Source organism: Dysidea avara, chromosome 3 (genome assembly GCF_963678975.1).
Source record: "Dysidea avara chromosome 3, odDysAvar1.4, whole genome shotgun sequence".
Lineage (NCBI taxonomy): Eukaryota > Metazoa > Porifera > Demospongiae > Dictyoceratida > Dysideidae > Dysidea > Dysidea avara.
The window spans coordinates 45,211,151-45,238,950 of NC_089274.1; the positions used below are offsets into that span (position 1 = coordinate 45,211,151).

Here is a 27,800-nt window from a genome sequence, read left to right on the forward strand (position 1 = left end):
TTCTTCAAAAATAATATGTGTTTCAACGTATAGCAGTTGGTTCCTGTTAATCTGTGGGACCACCTATTCCTCTATGGTTAGCATTAAACGAATAGATCTGTAGTATCATATAACTTTTACTAACCCTTCTTGGTTTCTTCTTTCCATTGTAATAGTTAGTATCCAGGGGGGTAGGTCATGATGTTGTAATGCGTATGATCTTATGTAAATGAATTGAATTCCATTGATAATTACATGGTACAAAACTTAATGTACCGGCTTCTTGCATAATTGCAGATGCGGAAGTCGATTGAATTTACTACTGGCAATTAAGAATACAGCGAACAACAATACAGGTACCCGAAAAAAGGTTAGCATTTATTCTAAATAACGTGCTATTGCAAAAATCACTGTAGTTTCACTGGGGTTAGGTACTTGAAACGATTTCTATACTAGCGACTTACTATTTCTGACAATAACTATAGCGCTAAACTTCACGGTTTACTGGAACTAAACTCTATGGCAAAATGTACAGTACGCATACGTCACGCAACTATTGTGATGTCATTACCTACCCCCCCCCCCCTGGTTAGTATCATTGTAGTTATTGTCTTGAAATGGCCAAAAATTCTTCCAATGCAGATTTGCCTTATACTGTATCACACTCAATCACAGTACTAGTGCTGCCACGAAGGTTTATGTCACGATATGAACATATATAATAGTTATACCACGGCTGCGAGAGATTTTGCTGATATATCTACCCAAAGCCCGAGGGCTGCAGGTGTATATGTCGGCAAAATCCCAAGCAGTGGTATAAGTGATATATATCACTTGGGGCGCACTCTCCTAATAGGTGAAAGAACTAACGAGAACTCATCCCGTTTGTTTTATACTGTAGCATATGAAGATCGATCGTGGTTTTAATAGCGTGAGCTAATAGCCATCAAAATGTCCATACGTTTAAACGTCATTAATACGTTACTATGCTTCAACACGTAATGTTAGAAAACTTGCGATTGTGGGATGGAGTTTATATTGTTATCATTTTTGTACTAAGATAAGCCAACTAACTTCGCTATTGGGACAGTAAGTAAATAATTATATTAAGTACTTAGGACTGTAAGTTACTAACCTATTTCAGCGTAGCAGTAGTAGCTTTGCTGTTCCGTGGTCTGTTCAAAGGCTGATACGCGGTGGTAGAAATACGCATCCACGATCGCCCAAACAATTATTTTATGTCTTCATTATCCTTTAGTAACAACCAACTAGTCTATCGTAGCAAATATACTCAGCTTAGCAACCACTACAAAAAATGAGTCCCACAATACTAAACTCTATGTCGCTCAATATAACGAGTCAAAGCGCATTGTTTCTTTGAACTGGCTGGGTATCAAAGTCATTGGCAAACCGCTTTCCCATGCGAGTTAAACCCTGAGCGGCGGCGCCTTTGACGCCCATGCTAAAGTAATGATATAGAACTAACTGTAACATTTGCAAGACCAACATATACATACTCTTCATTGTAAATTTAAGTTGGATATATACCACAAGCAAAAGCTACTCTTGTTTATCAGGTTTTAAATACTGCTTTACAGTTGGTTGGTACTACGTAGAAACCTTAAAACCTCCCAGTTTACTTTGGGGTTGGCTTGTTTTACCACACTACACCAACATTTACACTTACACCAACACTTACACTACACAAACAAGAGCTAAAAAATGTTTTACCACACTATACCAACGCTTGTTTTACCAACACTTAACTTAATTCAATGCCAAATACCATATGTCTGGCCTCATTATACTAAGCAGCACCACTATTGTGCAACTATCGATATAACTGATTGGCTATATCATATCATCACCCTGTTATATTGATACTATTGATGTATCGATATATTGTGGCAACACTACACAGTACGATGTTCAGATAAAGCTTAACAAAATGGCTGTTAACTGTAGAGTAACATGATCCAAACCGTTTACTCATAGGATATTTCATTTACGGGTTAATATTATATGTCTTTGAACGTATGCCAAAAATTGGGAAAGCAGAGTTAACAGATATAGCGGGATTAGCGGAAACAGTAGTATCGTCATGGACAGCCTTAGAATACCCACTACCAGTTAGCTACTATTGCTACACATATTAATACAGCTCACCACAATTGAAGCGCATTGTCTTTGTAGCGCAGATTCTGTCTTCTTGCAACTTAATACATCATCCATGGCAATCAATTATTAGACTGTAGGTTGGACTATAGTCTTATCTTGAGCCTCATCAATCAACACCTTCCAGTATTTTGAAGTGCATGTTTCTAGAAGTGCTTTATCAGTAACATACAAAGGATAGTCACTTCTATTCTCGCGTGGCCAGACCCTACTGTCTATGTATAATCAATCGATAAGGAGTATGGTCTGGCCATGCAAGAGTAGAAGTGACTAACCCTTGTGTTTTAAACACGTCTAGCAACATGCGCTTCAAAATACTGTGTGTTAATTGGAAGTTGTTGATTGATGAGGCTCGAGATAAGAGTATACTCCAAGCTACAGTCTAAGAATTTATTGCCACGGATGATGTTAAGCTGCAGGAAGACAGAATCAGCACTACAAAGACCATGTGCTTCAATTGTGGTGAGTTCTATGTAGCTGTGTTTATACGTGCAGCAGTAGCTTGGGTGTTCAAAGGCTGTCCATAATCTGTAGACAGCAATTCTACTGTTTCTGCCATCCTGCTAGGTGTTCTTTCCTTGACCTTATTATATGGAGTTTTTTCTATTGTGTCCTTAATACTATAATTCAGGGAGTTGTTAATAGAGGTTCCAAACTGCAGCTGTTCAAGTTGCCTTGTGAAGCACTTGTGTTTCAGCTGCCATTGCATGTTACTTCAGTGTATATTGTTGTTTCTCATCTGCTATATGCATGTTTCTACTGTCACATTTGACAAGGCTTTTGATGCTTGGTTATATGTGACCAGGGTGAATGTGAAAATGTGAGGGAAAAACATCAGTGAACCGCTTGCCCAATGTGAGGCAGACTAATGCTCATATCTTTCATCTCCTTGGGAGTACTGACGCAAAACAAAGATTTTCAGCTCTTCTTGCTTTGGGGAACACAATCCTATCAAGGCTTTTGCTATTAATACTTTCCTTTGTAGTGAAACAAGAGCTAAAAAATGCTTTGTAAATATTTTACCCATTGCGTTTTATACATTCTACTATAAAATTAGGCTTGCGTTAACATGTGGGATTCTTGCAGATCAGGTCACATATTTTATACTGCTAATGTCTCCAAGCTTGTTGACTAATAGAACCTATAGTAACACTAAACTTTGCCACTTGTAGTGCATAATTTGCAGACCCAACTGCTGCCCAAACAGTGAGTTTTATTTACCAAATATGACTATACACTAATGCAGCAAAACATATGCATTATAAGCAGATTCTTCAGCTGAAGCAATTGCTGAGGCAGGCAAATGCATGAGCATGAATATCATCCAAACAGCACTAAAATTACAATGTAAGCTAAGACTGCAACAAAGAAACACTAAAGCTGGCGCACAGACAACAGTAGTTTACTCATTGCAGGTATTGTTGACAATTAGTCATATTGTCTCAAAATATGGTTGGGCATTTATATAATATATTCTTTCAAACAACACTTTACCTGGAAACTATACGAAACTGGCGTTTATACACATGCAAGACCAATTCCTTGGAATCAGCTTCATACCTCCGAGTTGTATTCTGATAAAACAAATTCAAGTTTAAAAAGTAACCCACAATATACTTTTGCTTTGCTGTCCATATATGGTCATTTGTGGCAAGGTGTTCATTTTGTATAAAGATCTTTAATAACCCTTGAGCTTTTATTGCTTCAGTGCTGGACCTCGTAATCTAGAGTTTTGATATGATGGTTGTGTGTTAGCTTACATCCAGCAGACTACACAATAGGCTTTTGGCTAATTCCGTTACTCCTGATATCCTTATGTGTATATTCGTTAGTGGACAAATTATAATTATTCGTACCCACACTGCTTTTTCAGCTGAGGGATTACTCCCACACAAATTATATATATAATAGCCTGATACACACTGAGGATACTATTTAGCCCTCAATCAATCGCTCATCTCCCTATCGTATAAGCAGAAAATTTGACAAGGAATTAAACTTGGAGGTTGGCAAATTTAATATTTCATCTTCTAGATAACAATACACAAACATGATCACAACAACAGGATGTATATCGACATACACAATCACAACAGGATGTATATAACATTATCTTTTTGTGGTCACTGATCATGAACGTGTGTACAAGAAGTGCTTAAGACCGAGATCAAGATTTAATCAAGTGATCAAGATGGTTTTCTTTAGACAAGAGAGATCAAAACACGGTAGACCTGTGAATCTATACAACTAATTGTGACCAAGATTTAGCCAGAGGCATTTGTAAGCATTCTTCTACCTAGTGTCTCTCCTACTGATGCTATATCTAATACTCATCAGCCTAGCTATATAATACTTGTCCAAGCTGCCATAACTATCATTTGGGTAGTTTGGCTTTTTATGACACAATCATTAAAATTCTCGAATGCGGTATGTGCGCAATTAGCGCAGGCCCGGGATTCGACTAAGAGTGAAATCAATCCAGGTCACCACATACTTGATTGCTTACTATGTTAAACATTTTGTTGAGATTAGTTTTTGTATCACATAGGCAGAAGTTTGTGAAGGACAAAAGTTTTAGCAGAAGTGTGTAAAAGACAATTTGCACATTTATTATTTCCATACCACTACTATCAAAATTGCATACTCACAGCTATATTTTCATGAGGAGTTCTCATTACTGTAACCAAAATTTGGCTCTCGAAGTATTTTGTCTATATGGTGTTGCGTTGACATTAGATGTAATTTTTGTGTAGGTGTTTCATTGTGACTGGCCAGACATATACCCGCAAGGTTGACCTAGAAGTCCTATCAGTGCTGGGCAGTCTTGGGGCTTCAATCCACAAGGTAATTTTTCATGTAAAGGCGTTTTGTATTGATTATGAAACTGTACAGTTGCTCCCCAAAATTCTATATAAGGAAAGGATATATCCTGTCAAATATAGATGTCCTTATATAGTATTTATGGGAAACAAGTGTACAGTTACATAATCAACTTACTGTAAACCACTAATGGGGCACATCACTAGCATTGCAATGTGCTTTTATAGTATTGAAGGTGGCTATATACTGTTTCAGATATGCACAGATCTAAGGTTGCTAGCTAATCAGAAAGAACTGGAGGAGCCATTTGAAGCAGACCAAATTGGGTCTAGTGCCATGCCCTATAAGAGAAACCCGATGAGAAGTGAAAGATGCTGTGGATTAGCTCGACATCTTATGTCTCTTGTGGCTAATGCTCAGCATACTGTGGCTGTGCAGTGGCTGGAGAGGTCTCTAGATGACTCCGCTAATCGGTGAGATGCATGGGTATTATATTGTTGTGCAGTGTTGTATGCGCTGGGTAACAGTTGTAAGTAAACAAACATGTGTAAAGAAAGATTTTACTTTTGATTAGGGATCATAGAAATAATAACCATGAAACAAGGGAGATTGCCAACTTGTAGCTAAATACTATAATGGGCTGGGGTGTCTGTTGTAATGCAAGGGCTTGATCCTTTGTGCCACACAGTTCTTATTAACGTGACCCTCAATACATGCATACATACAAATACACAGTTACTCCACAACTTTTTGCAATACTTTAATCCCTACTTTACTATGCTACTGACAGGCTGTATTTGACTGAAATATAGGAATTAAATGTCTTGTATCATGACTTTTATTTCAAAGACTCCTACAATGCTTTGTGTTTGAGAGGCCAAGCTATTGTGCACCAAATTCTGTGATTTATAGTAGCTGCACTATATTGCCGTTAGTGGTTGCATCAGCCTTATCCTGTATGTGGCCATCCCATGCATTTATGTACCTAATGTATAGCAGGTTTTTACCCCATCTATAATTTATCATGAATCTTGAGAGTACAGTGCAAGTTTCTGCAAACATGACTCTCCACAAAAATAAAATCCACTGAATTTTTATGGTAATTTGTGTTGGAAGAGAAGGTGAAGTGTTCTGTCAAGTTCTTGAATATTTGTATAGACATTTGGACTCCTGTCATTGGCAAGGAGCTTATTTGCATTAGTGAAGTGGGGGAATAAGCACTATGGCTGTACTGAGTGGTGAATAAACAGTAGTGGGGCACTTACTGTGCACCCTCTCTGGGATATGCAGTTTGTTCTCACTTCACGGTGGCACAATTATGCATAGAAGGAAAGCATGCGAGATAAAATAAGCACAAATTTAATTACTGCAGTAAACCGCTGTACTGCTTGAGGAGGGAGATACATACAGTCTTAGCAGTAAAAACCCACTATATGGTAAATGGTCATTTTGCTTTTAAAAGACTATAGTTGATGCAAAATAAAAAGTTTACTACTGTAGCTATACAGTTTATGTATTGGTTGTAGTATTGGTAAATAGCTTGATATTGGTAATCATCTCTTATAGGCGTATCAGTTTAGCAGAATCCTTCTTGACTGCTGACAGTCTGTTAAATACCTTACACAATATTTCCGAAGGAATCGTTGTTTATCCTAAGGTGAGGAAAAGCAATCTGTCATCAAAGTAATGTGATTGGCTGGTCAGGTTATACAGCATCACATTGATGAAGAGTTGCCATTCTTGGCATCAGAGAATATTATAATGGCAATGGTGAAAGATGGTGGTGCAGACAGACAGGTTTGTGTGAGTGTATGTGCATCATTGAATCACTACTTGTGTAATAGGATACTTGATCTACAAATTTAAAATTTACCTGATATACATGCCTTTAGGCCAATGAAGTATATAGACCTCAGACTACTTGGATAATTGGTCTTGTAATATGTTCTATTTTCCAGTTTTGTGCCTTTAATTACCATGTACATGACAGCCTAGTAAGGAGTTTCTGTAAGAAGTACATGTTTGCAATACTAGACACAAAACTGGTGATGTAGAAGCCTTGTTAATGTGTTGTAATATGAAAACTTCCCAGAGCAAAACGTTTTTAACATTCTCTAAGTGTCTTAGAAAATTTCCTGGAACAGGTAAAGTGCAACGGAAAGTGGTGAACTATAGATTTACCTCTTAAGTTGATTGTTATTTAAATCAACACCATGCAGTGATTACCTGGATGAAAGATAGCTAGCAGTAAAGCTATTATTTTTATTTGCTGTGATAACATCACAAGTGTCTATCCTCCTCAAAGCATCAAATTAAATTACTCAAATTTTCAAAGATGCAGAGTATACCTGTTATGGTATAAGTGATATTTTAGAAGTTTCTGATCTGCCTCTGATTTTCCCAGTCACTAAGGACTCCAGATATTTGTTGTATAGATGCTCTACCTGATCATGTCCAATAATTGCTCTTTACAAATGTTTGCTATTGCACACTACCATGCAGTCGTTGCTTGTAATTTTGCTACACTGGTAGTTCCATTGTAACAATTAGCAACTCTTTTTTCCTAATTGCATGGTTATTCTTGCAGGAGTGTCATCAGCAAATATTGATATTGTCACGAGAAGCAGCAGCACAAGTTAAACAGCATGGCAAGAGCAATGATATGGTAGAGAGGATTCTCAATACCCCATACTTTGCTCCCATTCATGACAAACTCAAAGAATTGCTGGAGCCTACCACTTTTATAGGACGAGCCCCAGAACAAGTAAGGAGACATTTGTGATGCCTAGTCTTGGCATCACTTAATTCTTTGTAGCTAATGGACAAGTTCAATAAAGTATGGGTTATACCAAAATGGCCAAGCCAGTCATATAAAGGGGCATTCAGTATGACAGGTGTGGCCATTTTGGTATGACCAGCATACTTTTGTTGTATAGCTACTGTATCACACTCAGTGAGCTTCAGAGTTGGTAGCAACATCTGCTTCTTTGTGTATTAACTAAACCACCATAGTATACTGCATGATTTTTCCCCATGCAGGTTGATAAATTTCTCAAAGAAGAAGTGGAACATCACTTGGAACCATACAAGGGACAACTGGACCATAACGTCATTTTAAATGTTTAGCTTCAATGGACTGATTGATGATTAAACACATTTTTATTATATATATTATGTGAACAATGATAGTGGGAAAACAGATGGGTTTGCCTATATGTGCAAAAGACAAAAGCCATGTATATAGAACAGAATTCAAGAGCAATTAACACTCGTACAAAACCGCTGTTTGCAACTATGACTGCTGCATAGTTTACAAAAAGGTCTTCCATGCCCACACACATCAAAATTACCAATTCATAATGGATCAACTCATTCCCAACTGTAAGTGTAATGATTGAGCAATCTATAGGAGCAAAATTAATATAGAAGCAAATCCTACAGCTGGGTTTGGCAAGGGCCAAGGAGGATGCAAGGTAGTAGGTAGGTATATAAGCAGGTAGGGGGATGTGGGATGAGTTCCTCAGCCACACTAACATATAACGGAATGTTAAATGTTTCAGTGCTGAAAATTTTGATGTAGAATAGCTATACCGGCCATAATTCACTTATTTTGTGTAAAAATATTTTCATATATGATTTATGTGAATGACTGCTCTATTAGTTTGAAAAAATTTGTGAGAAATTTTGTACAAGTTCGCTTTGCATACGAAAATTATTTTACAACAAAAAAAGCAAATTACGGTAGTTAGCTATGTACTACATATGAGGACACTGGGTGTGCCATTCATTTCACAGTAGAGGAACTATTCTAGTCAGATCTTCTACAGTTAAGAACATGCAACACATAATTATTTGGTAGCATTCTTATGATGAATGAAATTATGTACAACAGGTTGGACTAGTGATAGTGGGTGTAGGCTACCATACAAATGGTACTCTCTCTCGTAGCAATCTTACTCCACTATTTTCCCACTCTTCATGCTTAATCCACAGTTCTTCACAAGTGTCCAAAAAGCTTAGTACAGCAGCTCCCTTCCAAGCTATCATTCCAGGCTCCAAGTCCTAAGGAAAACAAAATTCAAGTTATATTAAGAGTTCATGTTTAATAGTTATACCATGGCCACAAGGGATTTGCCTGATATATATATATGCCCAAGGGCGTGAGCATATATATCAGGTAAATCCGAGTGGCCATGGTATAAGTAATATATTACCACTCTGGTATGCTCACGCACCTAATAGATGAAGGAAGACAAACCTGCATTCACCACATTACTTTTATACAGAGGTTTGCAAGCATCAATTGTGGGTTTAAATTGTGGGCACAAAAACAAATGATTGTGGGTTTCACTGGTTGTAGTGCTACCATTTTAAACCAAATAACCACTTCGTGGATGAATAAAGTAACCTAAGGTGCTAAAATAAACACTTGACATATATAGGTTGGGAATTCTTGATGCATTTTTTCATGCAGTTGAAATGTACTGTGCAGAAAAACAATCCCCACATTGTAAAAATGATTGATACCTAGTAACTGAACTATGCAATGCTGACTCAACTCAATTCTTTTTGCTTCATAACAATGCCCCTAACTAAGCAAACATGTCAACCTCAAACCCACAATACAAAAGTTTAAGCAGCTCTATATAATTAATCAAAGGGAACTGATGCTTTGTAACTGCAGTGTTGCCATGTTGTGAATAAAGTTCATAGATTTATGAACTTTTTGTCTTGTTTGTGAACCTGAAATAATCAATGAACATTTTATGAACTTTTGGCTTGTTTGTGAACCTGAAATAATCTATGAACTTTTGGCAATCTTAGGCTGTGACCTTTCCTTTTTTTTTGCTCTTCAGTACCCTATCATACAGTACGATAGTACTGTATAGTAGGGGTTGGTAGGAAATCATATGGTTTCGCAGATTTTCTCACCTTAAAAACGACCTTGCAATAAATAAGTCTTACCCGAAAAAACCACCTGGAATACATTAGTACTGCTGTAATGATGTTGTACCTTGGTTAAACGAAGCAAAAAGTCGAATGTTTTGATGTACAGTGAGTTTTAAAAAATTCAAAATTCACTTGGATTTCATCTGCCTGCCTGCCTGCTGTAAGACCCGGTTCCGCTAGGTGTACAGCTCCAGAAATTTCAGACAGCTAAGGTAATGACAGCGGATTCACGAATCTGTTGTTCCAATTACGTTCTGTCCACTGCATCATGCTGTTTGCTTTCATCATTCATTTGCTTCTTTGTTCTTCTCGAAGGATAATTAATAATTGCGGCACTTAATAGTTGCGGCACACCACAACTCAAACACGTGATTTTAATGAATTGTGAGTACGTGTGTGTAAGTAGTACCCAAGGAGTTGTCTCTAGCATTTATTATCGCTGGGTAGTCGTTTTATATAGTCTTAGTTTAGCTTTTTTGTGAGCTAGCTAGCTAATAATGTCCTTGAGGGGCGGATCCACCTTGGAATCCAGACTTCTAAAGGCAAAGGTTCCACTCTTAATGGTGGATTATCCAGCGATGCTTTACTGTAAAATCATCAATATTTAGGCCATTAGAAATGCCGTTAACAGTTACTGTAATAACTTCAAAAAGACAAGAAGATAATTATTTTTAGAGGCACTTATTGCGTATGAGGGTAACGGTAAAGGATAGCTGCTTCAAGTGATTTTTATATTATGTGGAAAACAAAAAGAGTATAACATAGCTACCTACCTAGCTAGATAGACAAAAAAGTAAGCAAACTAGCTATTTAAAAAATTAAAAATTTAAAAAATAAGCAGGGATTGGTTTAGCTATACTGCTACAAAAAGTAAGGAAACAAGCTCAAAGATGTTACAGCTGAAATGAGAAATGATCCAGCAGTAAAAAGTAAAGAAACAACTACTTGCTAAAATGAGACACTTTAATCCCTACTTTTGGCTAATTCGATGGTCTCATTTCAAGATGCTAGCTAGCTAAAAGTAGGCATTAAAGTATGTCTCATTTTAGCAAGTAGTCGTCTAATCTTGCTTCTTTACTTTTTACTGCTGGATCATTTCTCATTTCAGCTGTAACATTTTTGAGCTTGTTTCCTTACTTTTTGTAGCAGTACAAACCAATCCCCTACTTACTTTTAAAATTTTTAATTTTTAAAATAGCTAGTTTATAATGTGTGGGCTTGGTACATGTTGGTTTGGGATGGATTTGTTATTTTTTCATGTGAACATTTGGAGCAAATCATCTGGTAACACTGCCTTAGCATCAAAGGCAGTCGTGGTCAGGGGTATATCATGATATCGCCCTGTGGTCAGGGCAATATGTATTATAACCCTGTGGTTTCCTTTGATCTGAGGTGTCAAAGTGGTATATGTATTAGCTGTAAGCCTGTAACATGGGCACGAGTGATTTGCCTGAAATATACACACGAGTGTGAGTGTGTAGATTTCAGGCAAACCACGAGTGCCCGAAATATACACACGAGCGCGAGTGTGTAGATTTCCGGCAAATCACAAGTGCCCATGTTACAACTAATATATTCCACTTGGGTGACTCACCTGCAAGTGTACATGGAAACTGCAGGAATGCTTTACGAGTGTATTTATATGGGACCATTTGAATTTCGATTGTGGATAACATCGTAAGAGTAACGACAAGGTGTTGCTGAGAGGCCAAGCGTAAGTGTATCGTCACGAGCATGCAGATCGCTTCGATTGTGGGTACGTAATTAAACACAGGAAGCCCAAATACGAGCTGAACAGCTCAAAAAGTACTTACTATACTATAGCCATGAATAAACTAAAGCACTGAATATGTTTACAGCGCTATAATGGCCAAGCCAATTAAGCGCCACGCCCAGTCACTACGTAGTCTCACGTAGCCAGACCCTATTTCTCCGCACGGCGCTTATCGATTGGAAATTATAACCGCCTGCTCCAAAAGAGTCTGGGGACTCTACAATAGAAAAGTTCTGCAAGCAAACCATCCCTAGGTAGGTGAGCATTTATTGGTCCTAAACCACTTTCAGAAGAGGTGTGGATGACCACAGTTGGCTTCATCCTTAGCTATAGGCAAGGCTTCAGCCTGTTCAAACTCTAAAGCAAGGTAAGAGAGCTATAATTAAAATTTGCTTGTAATGAGTGTAATCATGCCTGAGGTGTGAGCTGATCAGTCTCGCCTCCAGACAGCTCGCAGAGAAAATGGCAGATGTAGCTGGTATATATAAATCAAGGTGAAAGTAGTAGTACTGTATTGACTATGCCACGAGCCCGGCTATCTGGATGCGACTCAGTATATTTGCGTGACATATCTCAGACATGATTACACTCATTTCAAGCAAATTTAGTAACTTTTACCTTGGTTGTAATTAAAGTTTGAACAGGCTGAAGCCGACCTTGCCTATAGCTGAGGATGAAGCCAACTGTGGTCATCCACATCTCTTCTGAAAGTGGTTTAGGACCAATCAACGCTCACCTACCTAGGGGTGGTTTGCCTGTAGAACTTTTCTATTGTAGAGTCCCCAGACCCTTTCAGAGCAGGCGCTTATAATTTCCAATCGATAAGCGCCGTGCGGAGAAATAGGGTCTGGCTACGCGAGACTACGGTAGTGTGTCGTGCGGACCAAGAAGCCGGCGCACAACACCCGTGAGTATATTAACAGGAAGAACGAAAACGCAATTTTTGCACCTCCATAGCTCTGTGCTGCCTTGATGAAACAAGATGATTTTTGCTGTGGACACGCCCTCACACTTCAGCACTCCACATTCCAAATTTGAGCGAAATCGTTTCCAGCGTTCCCGAGATATGCGACTTCAAAAATTGGCTTAGTTTCTTCGGTTTTTTTCTTCCTCTTTTCGCACACTTACAAAAACTGTTATAAAACGCGAACGCCATATCCGATTGCCTTGAAATTTGGCACACAGAAGGGGGGTATAAAGGCGCATCTCTGTATCAACTTTGGCTGGAATACAATAAACAGCCAAAGAGTTATGAGCGATTATTCACGAAAAATAACACCAATATGTTGTCATGCCTACAGGGTAAACCGCGTATGGGAAGAAGCTGAAAATCGGTGGGTGAATAGGTTAACTATTGAACCTCAAACCTTGTGTGGTTTGAAAGAAATCGAGCTAAAAACCAGGAAGATACAACGAAAAAACTAACAGTGTGTAACAATTATGCAATCGAGATTAGCTAATATAAAAACGACTGCTTGCCACGCCAATCCAACTTGGTGTAGTAAGTGCGAGATCGAGATACTCTAATAGAGCAGTCTCCCTGAAGAGAATTCAAGAGATCAGCTATAAACAAGTAACCTGTATAGAGTTCAGCTACAAACAAATCACCCTGTAGAAAGATCAGCTAGAAGAAGTCACCTTGTAGAGAGTTCAGCTACAAACAAACCACCATGTAGAGAGTTCAGCTGCAAACAAATCACCCTGTAAAAAAATCAGCTACATACAACTCACGCTGTAGAAAGATCAGTACCTTGTAGAGAGTTCAGCTACAAAGAAACCACCATGTAGAGAGTTCAGCTACAAACAAATCACACTGTAGAAAGATCAGTTAGAAGAAGTTACCTTGTAGAGAGTTCAGCTACAAAGAAACCATTCTGTAAAGAGCTCAGCTGCAAACAAATCACCTGGACAGAATTCAGCTACAAACAAATCACCCTGTAGAGAGATCAGCTAGAAGAAATTAACTTGTAGAGAGTTCAGCTACAGAGAAACCATCATGTAGAGAGTTCAGCTGCAGAGAAATCACCCTGTAGAAAATTCAGCCACAAATAAATTGCCCTGTAGAAAGATCAGTTAGAAGAAGTTACCTTGTAGAGAGTTCAGCTATTCTGTAAAGAGCTCAGCTGCAAACAAATCCCCTGTACAGAATTCAGCTACAAACAAATCACCCTGTAGAGAGATCAGCTAGAAGAAGTCACCCTGTAGAGTGTTCAGTTACAAAGAAACCACCATGGAGAGTTCTGTAATAAATATATGTATTATATATATAATTTGTACATTTACTGATAAAATCAGAAATATTTAAAGTACATCTGCTTCATCTTTTCTTCTTCCTGTGGTAAAGAAAAAAGATACGTTAAAAAAGTCCCAAAGCCGGCCTATGGTATACAAATACAAAAAGAAGTGAAATCTAATCCAAAACAGCCAAGCTGTAAAAAGAGTGCGGCCCTCAAAAAGGCTATGGTAAAAAAAGATGTGAAATCCAAGGTGGCAGCCAAGAAATGGCTGTGATGGTAGGTTAATGGTAAAAATTTTAATAACAACAATTCAGATGAATTTTGGTGCCGCTTGGTCTTGGTACAAAATTCACCTGAATTGTCGTTATTAAAATTTTTACCATTAACCTACCATCACAGCCATTTCTTGGCCGCCACCTTGGATTTCACATCTTTTTTCACCATAGCCTTTTTGAGGGCCGCACTCTTTTTTTACAGCTTGGCTGTTTTGGATTAGATACTATTAACACTAATGGCCAAATCAATTAAGCGCTACACCCAGTGTCTGGACATCGCCACGTGACTATTGAATGCAACATGTTCAATATAAACTAACCTGTGACCTTCTTCATTCAGTAAACAATGAACTACCTTCTTCCCCAAGTCCTTGATCACTTTACACTGATCACTTTAGCTCACTTTACAAAAATTAAAACCCACTATCAATCCTGTGAAGTGTCGTTATATTAAAGGAGAGGAGATCACACAGTTTCATCAAAGAAATCAAACGATTTCTGAGAATGCTTGGAATGCATTAATGAGAATAGGAGGTAGTATATACAAGTTATATCCCTCCTAGGAGGGATATAACTTGCCTCCTATTCTCGTTAATGCATTCCTGAGCACTGATAGCAGTGCTATTATACCACTTATACACCTTCTCTTCCTTTTGAAGTGAGGTGTGAAAGTGGTATATATAAAAATGGCCTGTATAAACATGCCATGTGGAGTTCACAAGTTAGCATCTCTAATGATGATAAAAAATTAATGATGATTGGTGTTGATGAGGTCAAGCCTTTATATTATTCTGCTGGTTGAAGTGTTACTTTACACAGGGTGTTTGGTATGTGCATACCGTAATTTTCCGGTTCGTTGTCAAAAATAAAGTTGGCGCATGCTCACCAACAGCATTGCACGTGATTCAAATATGCTCTAAACATCGTAGGAGACGCTTCTAATCAAAGAGCGAGTGGTTAACTATCATAAATCAACTGAATATGCCAGCGGAATCTCTAACTGGTGCAGTTATCCGCCTAAATATTCACGAGAAGATTTGAACATGCGCGTGCGCGAGTTTTTGATTTGACAACGAACCGGAAAATTACGGTAGAGCTCTCACTGGCTTCTATCCAAGTGAACATGTACTGTGCAAAATTGCTGATGCTGTATATATTATCTAAGCATGCTACAAACACTCTTATGTCAAAGGTGAGAATTAACCACCTTACTGGTTTGTAGGGTAGTTATTGCTCAGCAACACAGTTCCAGTGAGGTATGGCTTTACTGCATGGGATGAACCATATAGCAAGTAATTTTTGAAGGTTTTTGACACGTAACTGCACATGTTTTAGCTCAGCATTAGTGATAGCAATTATCATATATTGCTGCTCAATAGCCAGTGAACAGCTGATCCAGAACTGCAATAACACCATAGGCATAATCAAGCCGGTGGCTAATTAGAATTTGCTCCATTCAAGATTTCCCCAGTCTTTTCTCCAGTGCACAGGGATGGGATATTACATGTAGTCATTGGCAAGCATGCATGCATATCTTTCATAATTTGTGACACGAATTCTGCTTGTTTAAAATCCACCTTTACTTTGAAATATGGTATATTGATATCAGTATCAGTGTCGGTAAAAAGTTGACTTTTAGCATATTTTAACACATAAGTACTATAATTGTTCTATGGTTGACTTGGTAGCACAGTGGTTTAAGCGAAAGTCTCAAGCTACAAAGGGGTGGTTTCATGATAGCCAGGGTTCAACTCCTGAGTTGGTCACAGCTTTTTTTTTTCTTTTTTACACACCTTTTTATCATCACCTTTTCACAATTCTTTTTTTTCTTTACATGAGTTTTAGTGACCACCTTTTAAGCTTTTTGCCACATTTTTTAAGATTTATTGTAGTGTGTATACTGAAAACCTTTTATGTCCAGTATTGGTATTGATATCAGAATCAGTTATTTTGTAGCCAATATATCGGTTATCAGTATATTGAAAATTTTTCATATCGGTGCACCTCTAATGGTAGTTATTGTTCCAAGCAATGTTTGTAATCAAAATGCGGGTCAGTACAACGTGTTTATGCAAGTCGTATATAAAGTATACATCAATCAAATTACCAGTCAAATTACTTATCAAATTACCTACAAGTCTTTCACTTGTAGTACAGCAATCATTAGTTAACACTCGTCTCTGCTTGCATCAACAAGTGGAGACGAGTGTGATGTAACCTGAACAAATACCTTAGACCTTGTAGATATTCACCTTAGGATTGGAGCATACTTCAATAGCATCACTGGATCGCTGGAACACAGGTGGTAGCTTGGAGTAGAGACGTTGCTGCAACATTTGTGTGGCTCCTGGGAATGACAGGCCACCACCAACCACCAGAACACTGCCATATAATTTCTTCTTTACATCCAATGATGCTATATATAACAACAATTTACAGTGTCACATTTATGAGAGTACCAACTGCCTATAAGTGATGCACTCAGTTTCACCTTAAGCAAACATCAAAAGCAATGGAAAAATAGTAAAACGCAAATACAATTTTGACCACATTTTACACAAATTGCACAAAAGGCTAGTTAGTAGCTACACTACCAGTGGGTAGTAGCCACACTACCAGTGGGTAGTAGCCACACTACCAGTGGGTAGTAGCTACACTACCAGTGGGTAGTAGCCACACTACCAGTGGGTAGTAGCCACACTAACATAGTATTGATTCTAAGCCCCAGAACATTTGGTAAACTTGAATAGCAATTTCTGGCCTTGATGAGAATCAGTGGTGCAGTGGCGGAATCCTGTTACAGCTGGCCAAAGTTTGTCTGCGTTTATTCTATAATCTGCTGCATATTAGCCACTAAGTAGTCAGTATAGCCTTGTAACCTTGTGTCTGGATTTCATTACACTTGGCAGGCTTGAATTCTTTAAAACTGCCTACTGATATGCAATTTTTCTGTTACCAAATAAACACAAAAACCTTCTAAAGTGTTGAGCAATTCAACACTTGTGAGTATAGTTGTGGTAAAAGTTATGGAAATATCTGTAGTTTATTTTCAGTATATAGTCACCGTACAAATCAATTTCTGCTCTTCTTACTATCTAGCACTATAATTTCAAAACTACTCACCATAATAGGCTGAAAGTTCCTAGAAACAATAAAAAGAAATTCAGAAATTGTGCAACTATGCAGGTTTTTTTTTGCTGAGACAGTTACATTTTGGTATTTTACCAACTGATACTATATAATGTATCAAAGCAAAATCTCAATACTATACAACATAAAATCACCAAAAAGATTGTGATTCATAAATAATCACACATGATTTCTTTCACTTACAAGCACAGTCAATGCTAAGATGAATAGCTTGATCTAATGCTAAAACTTTTCCCTTGGATACAGTTTGCAGTTTCGCAGTTGCCATGGGCTCTTCTTTAACCACCTCTCCCTAATAAGAACACATAAATTCTGACAATACAAGTACAATGACTACAAATGAAACCTGACCAATGTTTGCTGCAATAATTAATTAAACATGGCTAGGAAGAATTAATATGAAATTGAATGGATAAATTTTTTATCTTATTTTACTGTAGCTACACAATACTTGCCTCAATTTGGTGCTGCTCATCCCACAGGTCCTCACTATCAGGCAATAAGACATGTTGTCCCCTCATAAGCTGCTCTTCTGGCAAGAAGAATACTTCAGGAAAGAATATACCCTAACAATTAACACGTCATCAATGTAGTTATGCTGCTATCAACACCAACCATTGGTGCAAGGATCACCTGATCCCCTAACAAGAACTCAAACTGAGCTAGCGGCTGGTATGGCTTGTCCACCTGAAACTCAAGTGTTTTCAGACCTGTAGAAGTCTGTTAGTTGAAAATGAAATTTAAAGTAAATGATAAATGGTGTCATACCAAATCAAGATGGCAGAATCCTTCTTTAAGGTCTTCTATTAAAAGCTCATCAAGGTGATCGGAAGGGTCAAACTTGCGATAGGGAAAGTTACACTGCATAAACAACAAAATAGTGTATACTTTAAAAGAGACAATAATAGTCCACTATACATGCCTTTCTTATCATCCAGTAGAATAGCCTGGTGATGTCACTTCCACCATAGTGTAGTGTGATCCTGTGTGAAGTATCTATATATAGCACTACAGTCTTCCTTTTATGGAAGTACCTGGTATTAGGGTTTGATATGCCATCTTCAACACAACAAATGTGTGTCTTCTCATCTCCCATGTCTACCACACAAGCACTGCTCAGTCCTGCTCCAAATGTTGCACATACTGACTCCTACCACAAGGGTTAAAAAATCCAAAACTCACACAACATGGCTAGTAGCCAAAAAGTTTTAAGATGCATCAGGACACACAGAAATTTAGTGAAAACATTCTGTGAAGCAGTAAGCCTACTATTTCATGGTATAGAAAGAGAAAATTATTGTAAAAATCAGCAAATACACACAGCTAATACATCCACAGATCTAGACAGTGAATTTCATCATATAATATAAGACGTCTTAATTTAAGTACTCCAGTGCTCCATTTAGTGACTGCTTTATAAGAGCATTTTGTCACCTCTACAATAACTACTTTTTAAATGTGCACTCTAGCAGTTTTATTCCAAGACTGACTTATTACGGCTTTTGTTAATATCCAGAGTAGATTGCTATACTGGGTGTATAGATGTGATAGCTAATGTATAGAGGGATGTCATAGAGGTAGAGGAAATTTGATTTTTGTGTGACATCCCATCTTATGGGTCATTGTTACCAATGATTCATGAAAGTTGCATCCTCGAAATTTTTGTGAAATCAGTCACTCGCAAAAAAAATACCCTTGAAAATTTCAAAAACTTAAAAAAGACTGTTACACATTATGAACAATAGCTTTGATTTGTATTAGCCGCTGTTTAACAAAACAAGTGATATTCAAGTAATTTACACTTGGATACAGTAATTTTCTGGGCAAGGGACATTTAGAATAGTGACGTCACAATATAGAGGTATGGAGGTTATCCTTTTGACATCACACCAAATATTTGCCATATAATTACAGGTTATCTTCATGAATGTGTGAGGCAAGAGTGAGTTACAAGCCGGTGAAATTAAGAAAGCCATGGTGCATTTGTTATGTTATTCATTGCTTAGTAATATTGCTTTGCAGCTGGAAGAAACAAGGTCATTAAACTCCACAGTTTCTCGTAGGCTTGTACCACATAGTTAACCCAGTCCCCTTTATTGGCACTCTTCAATTGGCTATTAATATAAGTAACTCACTCGGTGTAGCGATTTTCTTCAATGGTGCACGATTGCAAAGTTTCATTTTCTCTGATGGGCCCCATTGACTTTTATCTCAAAAACCTGGTGTCTAGTATCCACAAGTACACAAAAAAAATGGCAATTTTCAACTAGAGTAGGGACCATAGCACATCGATAAAAAGTACTGAAACAAGCTGGAGTAGTGCACGATAATAAATCACAGTAAAATAATAAGAAGTATAATATCTACTGTGCTTTCATTTTTGTGTACTTGATTTTTTGTAAATTATGACTGGTGAACCCACGCATACCGCGAAAGAAATGGCACCATGCATCCCAGCTATATCAATTATCATCTGAAAAGTGAAGTATCCATTACGCTTTGTTGTCAGCTTTGTTCAACCCGTTACACAGCCGTATGAATCAAGAACTGTTTGAAAAGCACCTCTACAATCAAAGTAGCCACTATGAAAAATATGGAGGATATTTCCATTATGAAGGGAAGCCATCACGTGCTACCACCAAATTGACACTTTTCGCTGTCAGTAAAGATGAATGGGACACAAAGGAGGACACTGGTGAGTCCATGAAGAATGTATTGTATGTACTACAGTATGCCAAAAGGCACCTCTCAGGCCGAAGCGACACTGAACCGTGAAAAAATCAAGCACGTAGCCTTAGCTGTTAATGAGCTACGCTTGTCTGAGGTAAAACTAAGGATCATTAACAAATCCGCCGCCGTCGCACAGCGATGGTATTCACCATGCACCTGGCCGTCGAGAGGAGGAGAGCTCCACTCAGTCCATGGAGGTGTGCTAAGCTTAAGCAAGTCTTCAGGTCGACCTTAAATGGTATTCTCCACTGACTGAGTAACTAACTGACTGATGCCTTCTAACCAATACTGCCTCATTGTTGTGAGGGGAAAGTGAGGCTGGTTTTTGGGTGATGGTTTTTCATGGGTCACACCCACTCCTTTGTGGTCCCTACTATACAGTACTATCGTACTGTATGATTAATAACTTAAAATGACGTAAACGGAAACCCTCTATAGGATATCACAATATAATAGAATATATATTATCAAGAGTTAATAATAGTAGGGAGCCCTACTATTATTAACTCTTGATATTATAATACACATTGTTTTATATTCATCTTCACGTTATTGATGCACGATTATAGTTCTAAACAGCTACAAACAAAGGCTAGAAACAATATTTTTTTGTTCATAATTGACATTCTACAATGAATTATTAGCAATACCGATAAACAAAGAACTAGTGTTTTTACAGTATACAAAAATAAAACACTCACTTCCAATTAATACTGACCTAGACTAACACTCTGTAATTGCCCAAATACTGCCCTGTTTAATTGGGACACCTGGTCCCAAGACAGAGCAGTATTTGGGTAATAACGGAATTTTATTTGTAGATGATTTTGCTTTGATTATAGTACAGTTTTTGTGTAGTTATATAAGCTTTGCACTAATTATCATATCATAATATATCATGTATCACAATTACCATACCAAAAGCTCTATGATATTTTCGTTAGTGCTTTTTCAAATGCTTACCTGATGCATTGTAGCTCGGGCAAACCCCATTCTCAGTAGTAATACATTCATCATTTCTTTTACATGTGAGCGGTCAACAATGTCTGGAATGAGCAAGACAATGTTGAAATCCTACAACAAAAAACATTAAAATATTGATATTGAGAAGAATGGGATATGTAATACACAACTAGCTTAGTGGAAATCAAAAGTACACATAAACAACAGCAGTAGAGCTGACATGCTAGAGAATTCACAACAGTAACATATAGATGAGATTGCTTAGTAAAGCACACTTCATCAGATTCCCTAATAAAACATACACTCAACAAAGTAACTCCAATATAGTACAGTCAAGAGAACAATCAAATACATCTTTTACCTTGAACCTCTTCTTTTTAATGTTCAGTGTATCCTCTATGGCTTTAGTCCACAAAACGTCCAGCATGTTAGCCACACCCATCAGTGACAAGCCATTGTCCACATTCAATCTACCGTGTTTGATTGGCTTAAATAATGTATAGCAGGAGCCAGGAGGAAGGTACAGCGTCTAGAGTAGCACCAAAAATATTAAAAGTTCATTAAATACTCTAATAGAGCAATCACTTCGTTCATTTGATAATCAATAAATGCTATCCTGCTAGGGACCTATGAGAAATTTATAGTCTATAGATACAGAACCTTGACATTACATAGAATACAATTAAGTTCTAGATTACTGTTAAGCACCTTATGTACAGGTTTGTCCTAGTGTAAGTAGCACCAAAGGTAAACAATGAATTTTAGTTTGCTAAGTCTCAAGCATACCTGTTATACAATATGAGCTATAAGGGAAGCCATACCAATTGATGGAAAAATAAACTTTTGATTACTGCCCAGGAAAATACCTTCCAAGGTTTTCAACATTTTTTAACTTTATTTTTCCGTGCAAGATTCTTGTAAGATTCTCAAAAGCAGCAAGAAAGCAAGATCACTGCGCATGTTCTCACAAGAAAAGGCACATTTTCTTGCACAGTTCTTGCAAGAGATCTTAAACTTTCTTTTGGAAAGTTGGTTATCCAGGGAAACATACTTTAAGTTTATTACGTACAATGAAGATTGCTAAACTATTCTAATAGAGCATACATCAATTACATACTTGCTGAAAATTATTCTATGAATCTATTTGAACAGTCACTGATGTTCAGATACGGTAGAAAACCTCCATTATCCGAACACCTGTGTGCCAATTCAATCATAAAAGTGTTCAGATAAGTGAATTTGTTTGATAAATAAAGCCCATTCATTTATAGAGTTCTGTTCAACTACTCTAATAAAACATACACTTACTCTTAATTAAAGTTCATCTGGTGAAATACTCTAATAGAGCAGTCACTTATACTGTTCAGATAATACTGTAAAACAACTCACATCTTCTCCTATCACAAAAGGAGGATCATTGGACAAGTCAGCCCATGTGATGCTTGTGCTCTGATCTGATATGATTGGCCGGACTTTAGCATTGGGGTCTAAATACTATTCAAAATGTACAATAACTACAACAACCATCCTGTTATACGTCTCACCTGATTGGCTGTAATGGTGGGGGTGTGTACTCCAGCACCAGATCGGTAGTTTTTAGTTGCCTGCAGCATTGATGATAATATGGCTTCTCTAGAATCCTCCATACTTTGCTGTTGGACAAGTAATAGATTATACACATATGGTGAAATTGTAGAGCTTACAGTATGAATAGGCCATCATTATGTTTTTCCCACATCAGTTTTTAAATAGCTGTACTAAATTTTAATTATTCAATTACAGATCACACAAACGCACCATTTTATGATAGAGGGAGACACTAATAATAAATACATTTGTTGTACACATAAACATAATATAAAAGGTTGCATAGGGCCCTTAAGGCCTTTACTTTGTTTCACAGCTAGGTTGAAGATCAAGATATTCTAATAGAGCAGTCGTATACTCTAATAAAACAGTCAATATTAAGTAAATAATCATTCATCTGTGTTGCTGTACTTAGGGACAAGAAACAAACATGGCCATAAATGAGTTACATATACAATACTTTCAACAAAGGCTTTCAACCAACCAATAAACCAACACCTGGCAACCAACACGAGGCTTTCAACAAACCAACACCTGGCTACTTGAGGCATATTGGCTGGTAAAAGCATAAAGTGCATTGCTAGCAAAATAGGCACAGCTAAATTGGGTACTTAAAGCAACAAATTTTGTAATAATACCTTGACTGAATGCTCAGCTGGTCCCTTTATAGAGGGAATATTGTTTTATCCTGTAGTATGTGGCCACTGGCCTTATTAATGAGGTGGCCCGATTAACAAAAATTAAATTAATGGAATAGTACATGATAGATACATATGGAGTTACTGACCTGGCCACTATAACAAGGTGGCCTTATTAATGAGGTAGCTACTAAGTGAGGTTTCACTGTATTATTATCACGAAAATTGTGCTTTTATTTTAGAAGAGATACCTTACAATATAAATATTATGCGTACAAAATTTGCCACCCCAACTGAGTGAATCCTCCATACTTTCAGCACCAATGACTATAGCTTTAAAGAACAGCTTTCAATATGACAGTTATACTGAATATCATTGTAATGACCATTTAATGCTGATATTGATATGATGGGAGCAGACAGGAAACTACTTTCTGGCCTATGACATTGTGTTGTGTGTCACATCAGGGTAGTACATACATCTAAACTTTGCTCAGTCAGCAAAACTGGTTGGATATTGTCTGCTGGTGGTGGAGTTTTCAACTTGTACGCAATAATATGTCTCATGAGGTGGGGGTTAGGATCAGTAGCCAGGCCAATACGCAAGTAGGACGAGCCTGGCTGCAACACGATGGTATCACGTGGTGTCGTCTCAGAGGCTCCCGCCACAGGAGCAGCCTATATGTAATTAACGCGCATATCAGAGGTTCCAAACGTTGCACAAAATAACTCACTTCAACTGACGCCGTCTCGTCCATATTCCCTCAATTAACGTGCACCTATAAACAACAACGCCGCCCCGTATCCCACAATCACTTGTTGTTCCTAAATAAGATGGGAGGCTCTGATCTTTACTCGTTTATTCTGTTATTTATTATTTTCACGTGTCCACTAGTGCTACGCGCTAAAGGTATCACCTCAATATGTTGTGATAACAATTTACCATTAATACTGCTCTAGTGTACGAGTTCAAGGGTGACCCTTACCATGGAGGTGACCTTCCAGTGAGGTATGCTAACCTGGCCAGCTACAAGGAACTACCACTCTACACACTACGTAATATACATCACTAGTTAGCCCATTGAACTGTGTATATCATGTAGTGTTTTATCCTCTGGAGCCTGGAGAGTATGTGCCCATTGTGTTCATCCCTGGACTAGATGGCACCGTTCCTCCTAATTTTTATTCAGACACTTTAGGACACCTCGCTAGCCATGGGTATGTAATCATTACCATGGATACTGTGGTACCATTAGTTGGCAATGGTAAGCTTCACAAGGACGAATTCCTTGCAAAGAGAGTGTATGAGGAAGTGATATGGGTGAGTAAGGAGCTGGTTGCTTTATCCACTGACAATATGCTCTTGTATAGCTCCAGTCCAACTTGGCACAACAGGTGTTACCATCATTAGTTGATAATGTTACTGTTGACTGGAGTTTATTAGGACTAGCTGCTCATTCAGCTGGTGGGGACACCATCCTACAACTACTGCAGAACAGAACGCTGGGGGCTAAGGTTAGTTGGTAGATTCAAAGCCTCTGCAATAGTTGTATCTAAATTTTCTGACCTTTCCATTCTTTAGGCAGTGGCCTTTATGGAACCTTTCAGCTTCAACTTCAGGAAACCACTTGGCTATTCTATACCCGCGTTATCTTATGGTACTGAATTGTGTGAGGAGGAACCAAACTGTTGTGTACCGGGTATTGACTATCGTCACTTCTACGACATGCTGGACTGTCCAAGAGTGTTGATGAATGTGACGGTATGTACTAAATCTGTTTCACAATGAAAGCTGTAGCTCAACAATGAAACTGGTAGGGACTATTGAAATCCAGTTAGCCCATTGTAAATTTAAAAGTATAGATTCCATTCCATGGTAGGTGTCTACTTTTGGGTAGGCACCTTCTTTTGGTATATACAGAATTACTCTAATAGAACATACACTAGCTATAGGTCTTACCATACTATGTAAATTTCAAAGGGTGTTTCCTGAAACCATTGACAAAACCCCTTGATGTTGCAGATTCAATGGTAGGTTACCCCTAGCCTATGAAGGATGCTCCAGGAATTTCAGTGACAAATTTCCGAAATTTTTGTTGCATGAGTTAAGTCTAGGGGTTGGGGTCCATGCTCCCCAGGAAATTATGTATTCTGATGGCAACTATTTTCTCAAAACGCTGATATTTTGGGAGTTGATTGATATAGCTAGGCTGCTTCTGCTAACAAAGTATCTAAAGAGAACTATGTGAAGTTTAAGCATACAACAGACATGAATACCATTCTGAGGCATACCCCCAGGAAAAAATTCAGGTCTTAATTAACACTCTCAGATAGAATGTTAGAGAGAAATTTATTTAAAATACAAAATGTGACTGTTCTATTAGGGTAGTTGAGTGCTCTATTAGAGTATTTCGATCTGAACCTTTGGTACATTTGCAAGTCAATTTTAATTGCCTAAATATACTTGACCAGTTTCTGGAAAAAAACCTGAATCCCCCCGTTATATCCTAAGAAACACAGAGTGCTTGTGTAATATCACTATAGTATCATGTCTGTGTATCAATCATATAGGACTATGGACATTGTGCTATACTAAATGATATTGGATGGAAATGTGAGTTTATATAATTTACAAAACCCTTAGGGATAAACTTGCTAATGTACAGGGTAAATGAATGTTTTGTAGTGTATGCAAGGTTTTTGAATTTTGATTTCAACCCTCAGCTAAGTGACTTATCTACTGCAATACTCAGACTGCCGTATTAGAGCATATCCGAATTTTTTTCGCCCAAAATATTTTTCAGAATAACACTAACTGCATGTCATTATCCCACTGCTGGGCTGAGATAAGTATCCCATGGGAAATACTATAATTTAAAGTCTCAATTTCTTATGTAGTAAAGTAGTGTTTTATAGTAGGGTTGCACTTTCCCATGTAAAAATATTGACCAGAAATCATCCTCACAATACCTTCACAGTGTTGGTTGGGTATAATCAAAAATACCTTCAGTGCGATCCAAAACAAGTTGCTACAATTCTTTTCAGTGGAATTTTGACTAACCGACTGCCTGCCTGATGCCTTTAGATAAGCATGATGCAGTAATGGCTAAGACCACTGGTTCACTATTAGGCCTGTCCAACAGGTATACTACAGCATGTGCAATGTATGTATCATGGGCTCACCTTTGTACTCCTTTGTGTCCCTTTTATTTTCACTGGCAACAAAAGGTGTTGATTCACGGTGGCACGTTTACATGTATGGCTTCATTTTATCATGTAAGAATGGAAATTGTCCATAATTTTTGAACCATGTTTCCAACAGTTGAAGTAAGCAGATTTGACTTTACATATCTTGTGTAACAGATAGAACTTGCTAAAAGAGAAATGGCTTCTTTGCTTAACAGTTATTAGCATAGGGACATGTAGTTTTGTTGTACAATTGTAGCCTCCTTTTAATTCTTTCAATGTACAGAGGTTGAAATGAAAAAAAACTTCTTTAAAGAATTTTACAAACTAGTGCAAAGTGCTTAAACAAGGAGAAGTGTAAATTAGCCATGCTGAAAATTATATACCTCAAAGTAGGAATTAATATATTTCCTACTTACATAATTTTCTTGTATATAAATCAAAAGGAGTTTCCTTGACTATGTATGTCCCCTGTATGTGTGTGTTTACAGCTCTAACACAAGTCATCTCTCATACCTGTCACAGCTTGTCGTGATATCCATTTCTGTGCTACTAACCCATCCGTGGATCGTGATATTTATCATGAATATGTTGCTGGAGTGATGAGTGCCTTGTTTGGAACTTATCTCCAAGGAAATCGTTTCCAAAGTAACTATTTAACTGCTGCTGACCTCATCCCTTTCAAAATGGGAGCATTTTTCGTAGATGTGAATTGTCAATAGTGAAGAAGTACTAGTTTTGTATATATTTTTAAAAGTAAAATATTGAATTAGAATTGTATGCATACAAAATGAAATTTGCATAGTGACTGGGTTTGTTGTGATGTTCACTGAATGTTCACTTTGTGATGATCTGAGTGGACAAAGTGAAGCAACTATTTGGTTATCTTGTATAGTTACCTTGTACCTCCAGGCAAACAAGAACATGGACAAATCAGCACCACACCCCATGTGGGGTGAAACAAACAAAACTACCACTTCAATTATTTGAACACTTATGGAACCTGTTATCTTTCATACACTAGCGTCAAAAGCAGTGCATCAAAAAGTTTTGGATGACACTTCATGTCAGTGTATTACGGCTTCCCAAACAATATTTAATTGCTGCAAGTGGCTCCCCTCCCTGGACTGACCTTCTTGGTAGTTTGTACATGTATGCATACTTATTTATTTTTGTACTCTCTTCAACACTGCCCACACAGATGTTAATTCACTAGTGACAGAGGAATCATGCATTTATGTACTTTTAAATGATGAATCTCTAAAATTGTGTGTAGAACTCGTATGAAAAATTTAATACTCTAATAAAACAGTCAATGTATAATTCTTACGTTAAA

The 27,800-nt window shown here is 37.6% G+C and overlaps 3 protein-coding genes across 5 annotated transcripts in view; 2 read left to right on the plus strand and 1 right to left on the minus strand.

The window, feature by feature from the left end:
- The window catches only part of LOC136251242 (adenylosuccinate lyase-like), a 9,917-nt gene extending 1,760 nt beyond the window's left edge, over positions 1–8,157 (plus strand). Inside the window, exons 8-13 of the mRNA XM_066043661.1 lie at positions 4,908–4,998; positions 5,230–5,447; positions 6,541–6,631; positions 6,679–6,771; positions 7,562–7,738; positions 8,014–8,157. Of these exons, the coding sequence (XP_065899733.1) occupies positions 4,908–4,998; positions 5,230–5,447; positions 6,541–6,631; positions 6,679–6,771; positions 7,562–7,738; positions 8,014–8,100 (757 nt within the window). The 3' untranslated portion in view covers positions 8,101–8,157. The remainder of the gene's footprint in view (positions 1–4,907; positions 4,999–5,229; positions 5,448–6,540; positions 6,632–6,678; positions 6,772–7,561; positions 7,739–8,013) is intronic.
- Positions 8,158–8,822: 665 nt separating this feature from the next.
- Positions 8,823–24,132, minus strand: LOC136251246 (actin-related protein 8-like). 2 transcript variants are annotated; one of them, XM_066043665.1, is made up of 14 exons: positions 24,013–24,132; positions 23,759–23,956; positions 22,598–22,705; positions 22,443–22,547; positions 21,415–21,582; positions 21,054–21,164; positions 18,395–18,510; positions 18,283–18,343; positions 18,129–18,221; positions 17,976–18,080; positions 17,816–17,926; positions 17,544–17,652; positions 16,463–16,626; positions 8,823–9,036 (listed from the first exon to the last, which is right to left on the minus strand). In XM_066043665.1, exons 1-14 carry the CDS (start codon positions 24,034–24,036, stop codon positions 8,893–8,895), a joined length of 1,617 nt encoding a protein of 538 aa, XP_065899737.1. In that variant the 5' UTR covers positions 24,037–24,132; the 3' UTR covers positions 8,823–8,892. The 2 variants fall into 2 exon arrangements, with proteins under 2 accessions (XP_065899737.1, XP_065899738.1); XM_066043666.1 differs by having other exon boundaries at positions 17,544–17,648; positions 17,812–17,926.
- Positions 24,090–27,784, plus strand: LOC136251254 (uncharacterized). 2 transcript variants are annotated; one of them, XM_066043678.1, is made up of 7 exons: positions 24,090–24,188; positions 24,239–24,334; positions 24,382–24,599; positions 24,650–24,793; positions 24,861–25,040; positions 25,850–25,892; positions 26,990–27,784. In XM_066043678.1, exons 1-7 carry the CDS (start codon positions 24,113–24,115, stop codon positions 27,184–27,186), a joined length of 954 nt encoding a protein of 317 aa, XP_065899750.1. In that variant the 5' UTR covers positions 24,090–24,112; the 3' UTR covers positions 27,187–27,784. The 2 variants fall into 2 exon arrangements, with proteins under 2 accessions (XP_065899750.1, XP_065899751.1); XM_066043679.1 differs by having other exon boundaries at positions 26,956–27,133.
- The last annotated feature ends 16 nt before the right edge of the window (positions 27,785–27,800 follow it).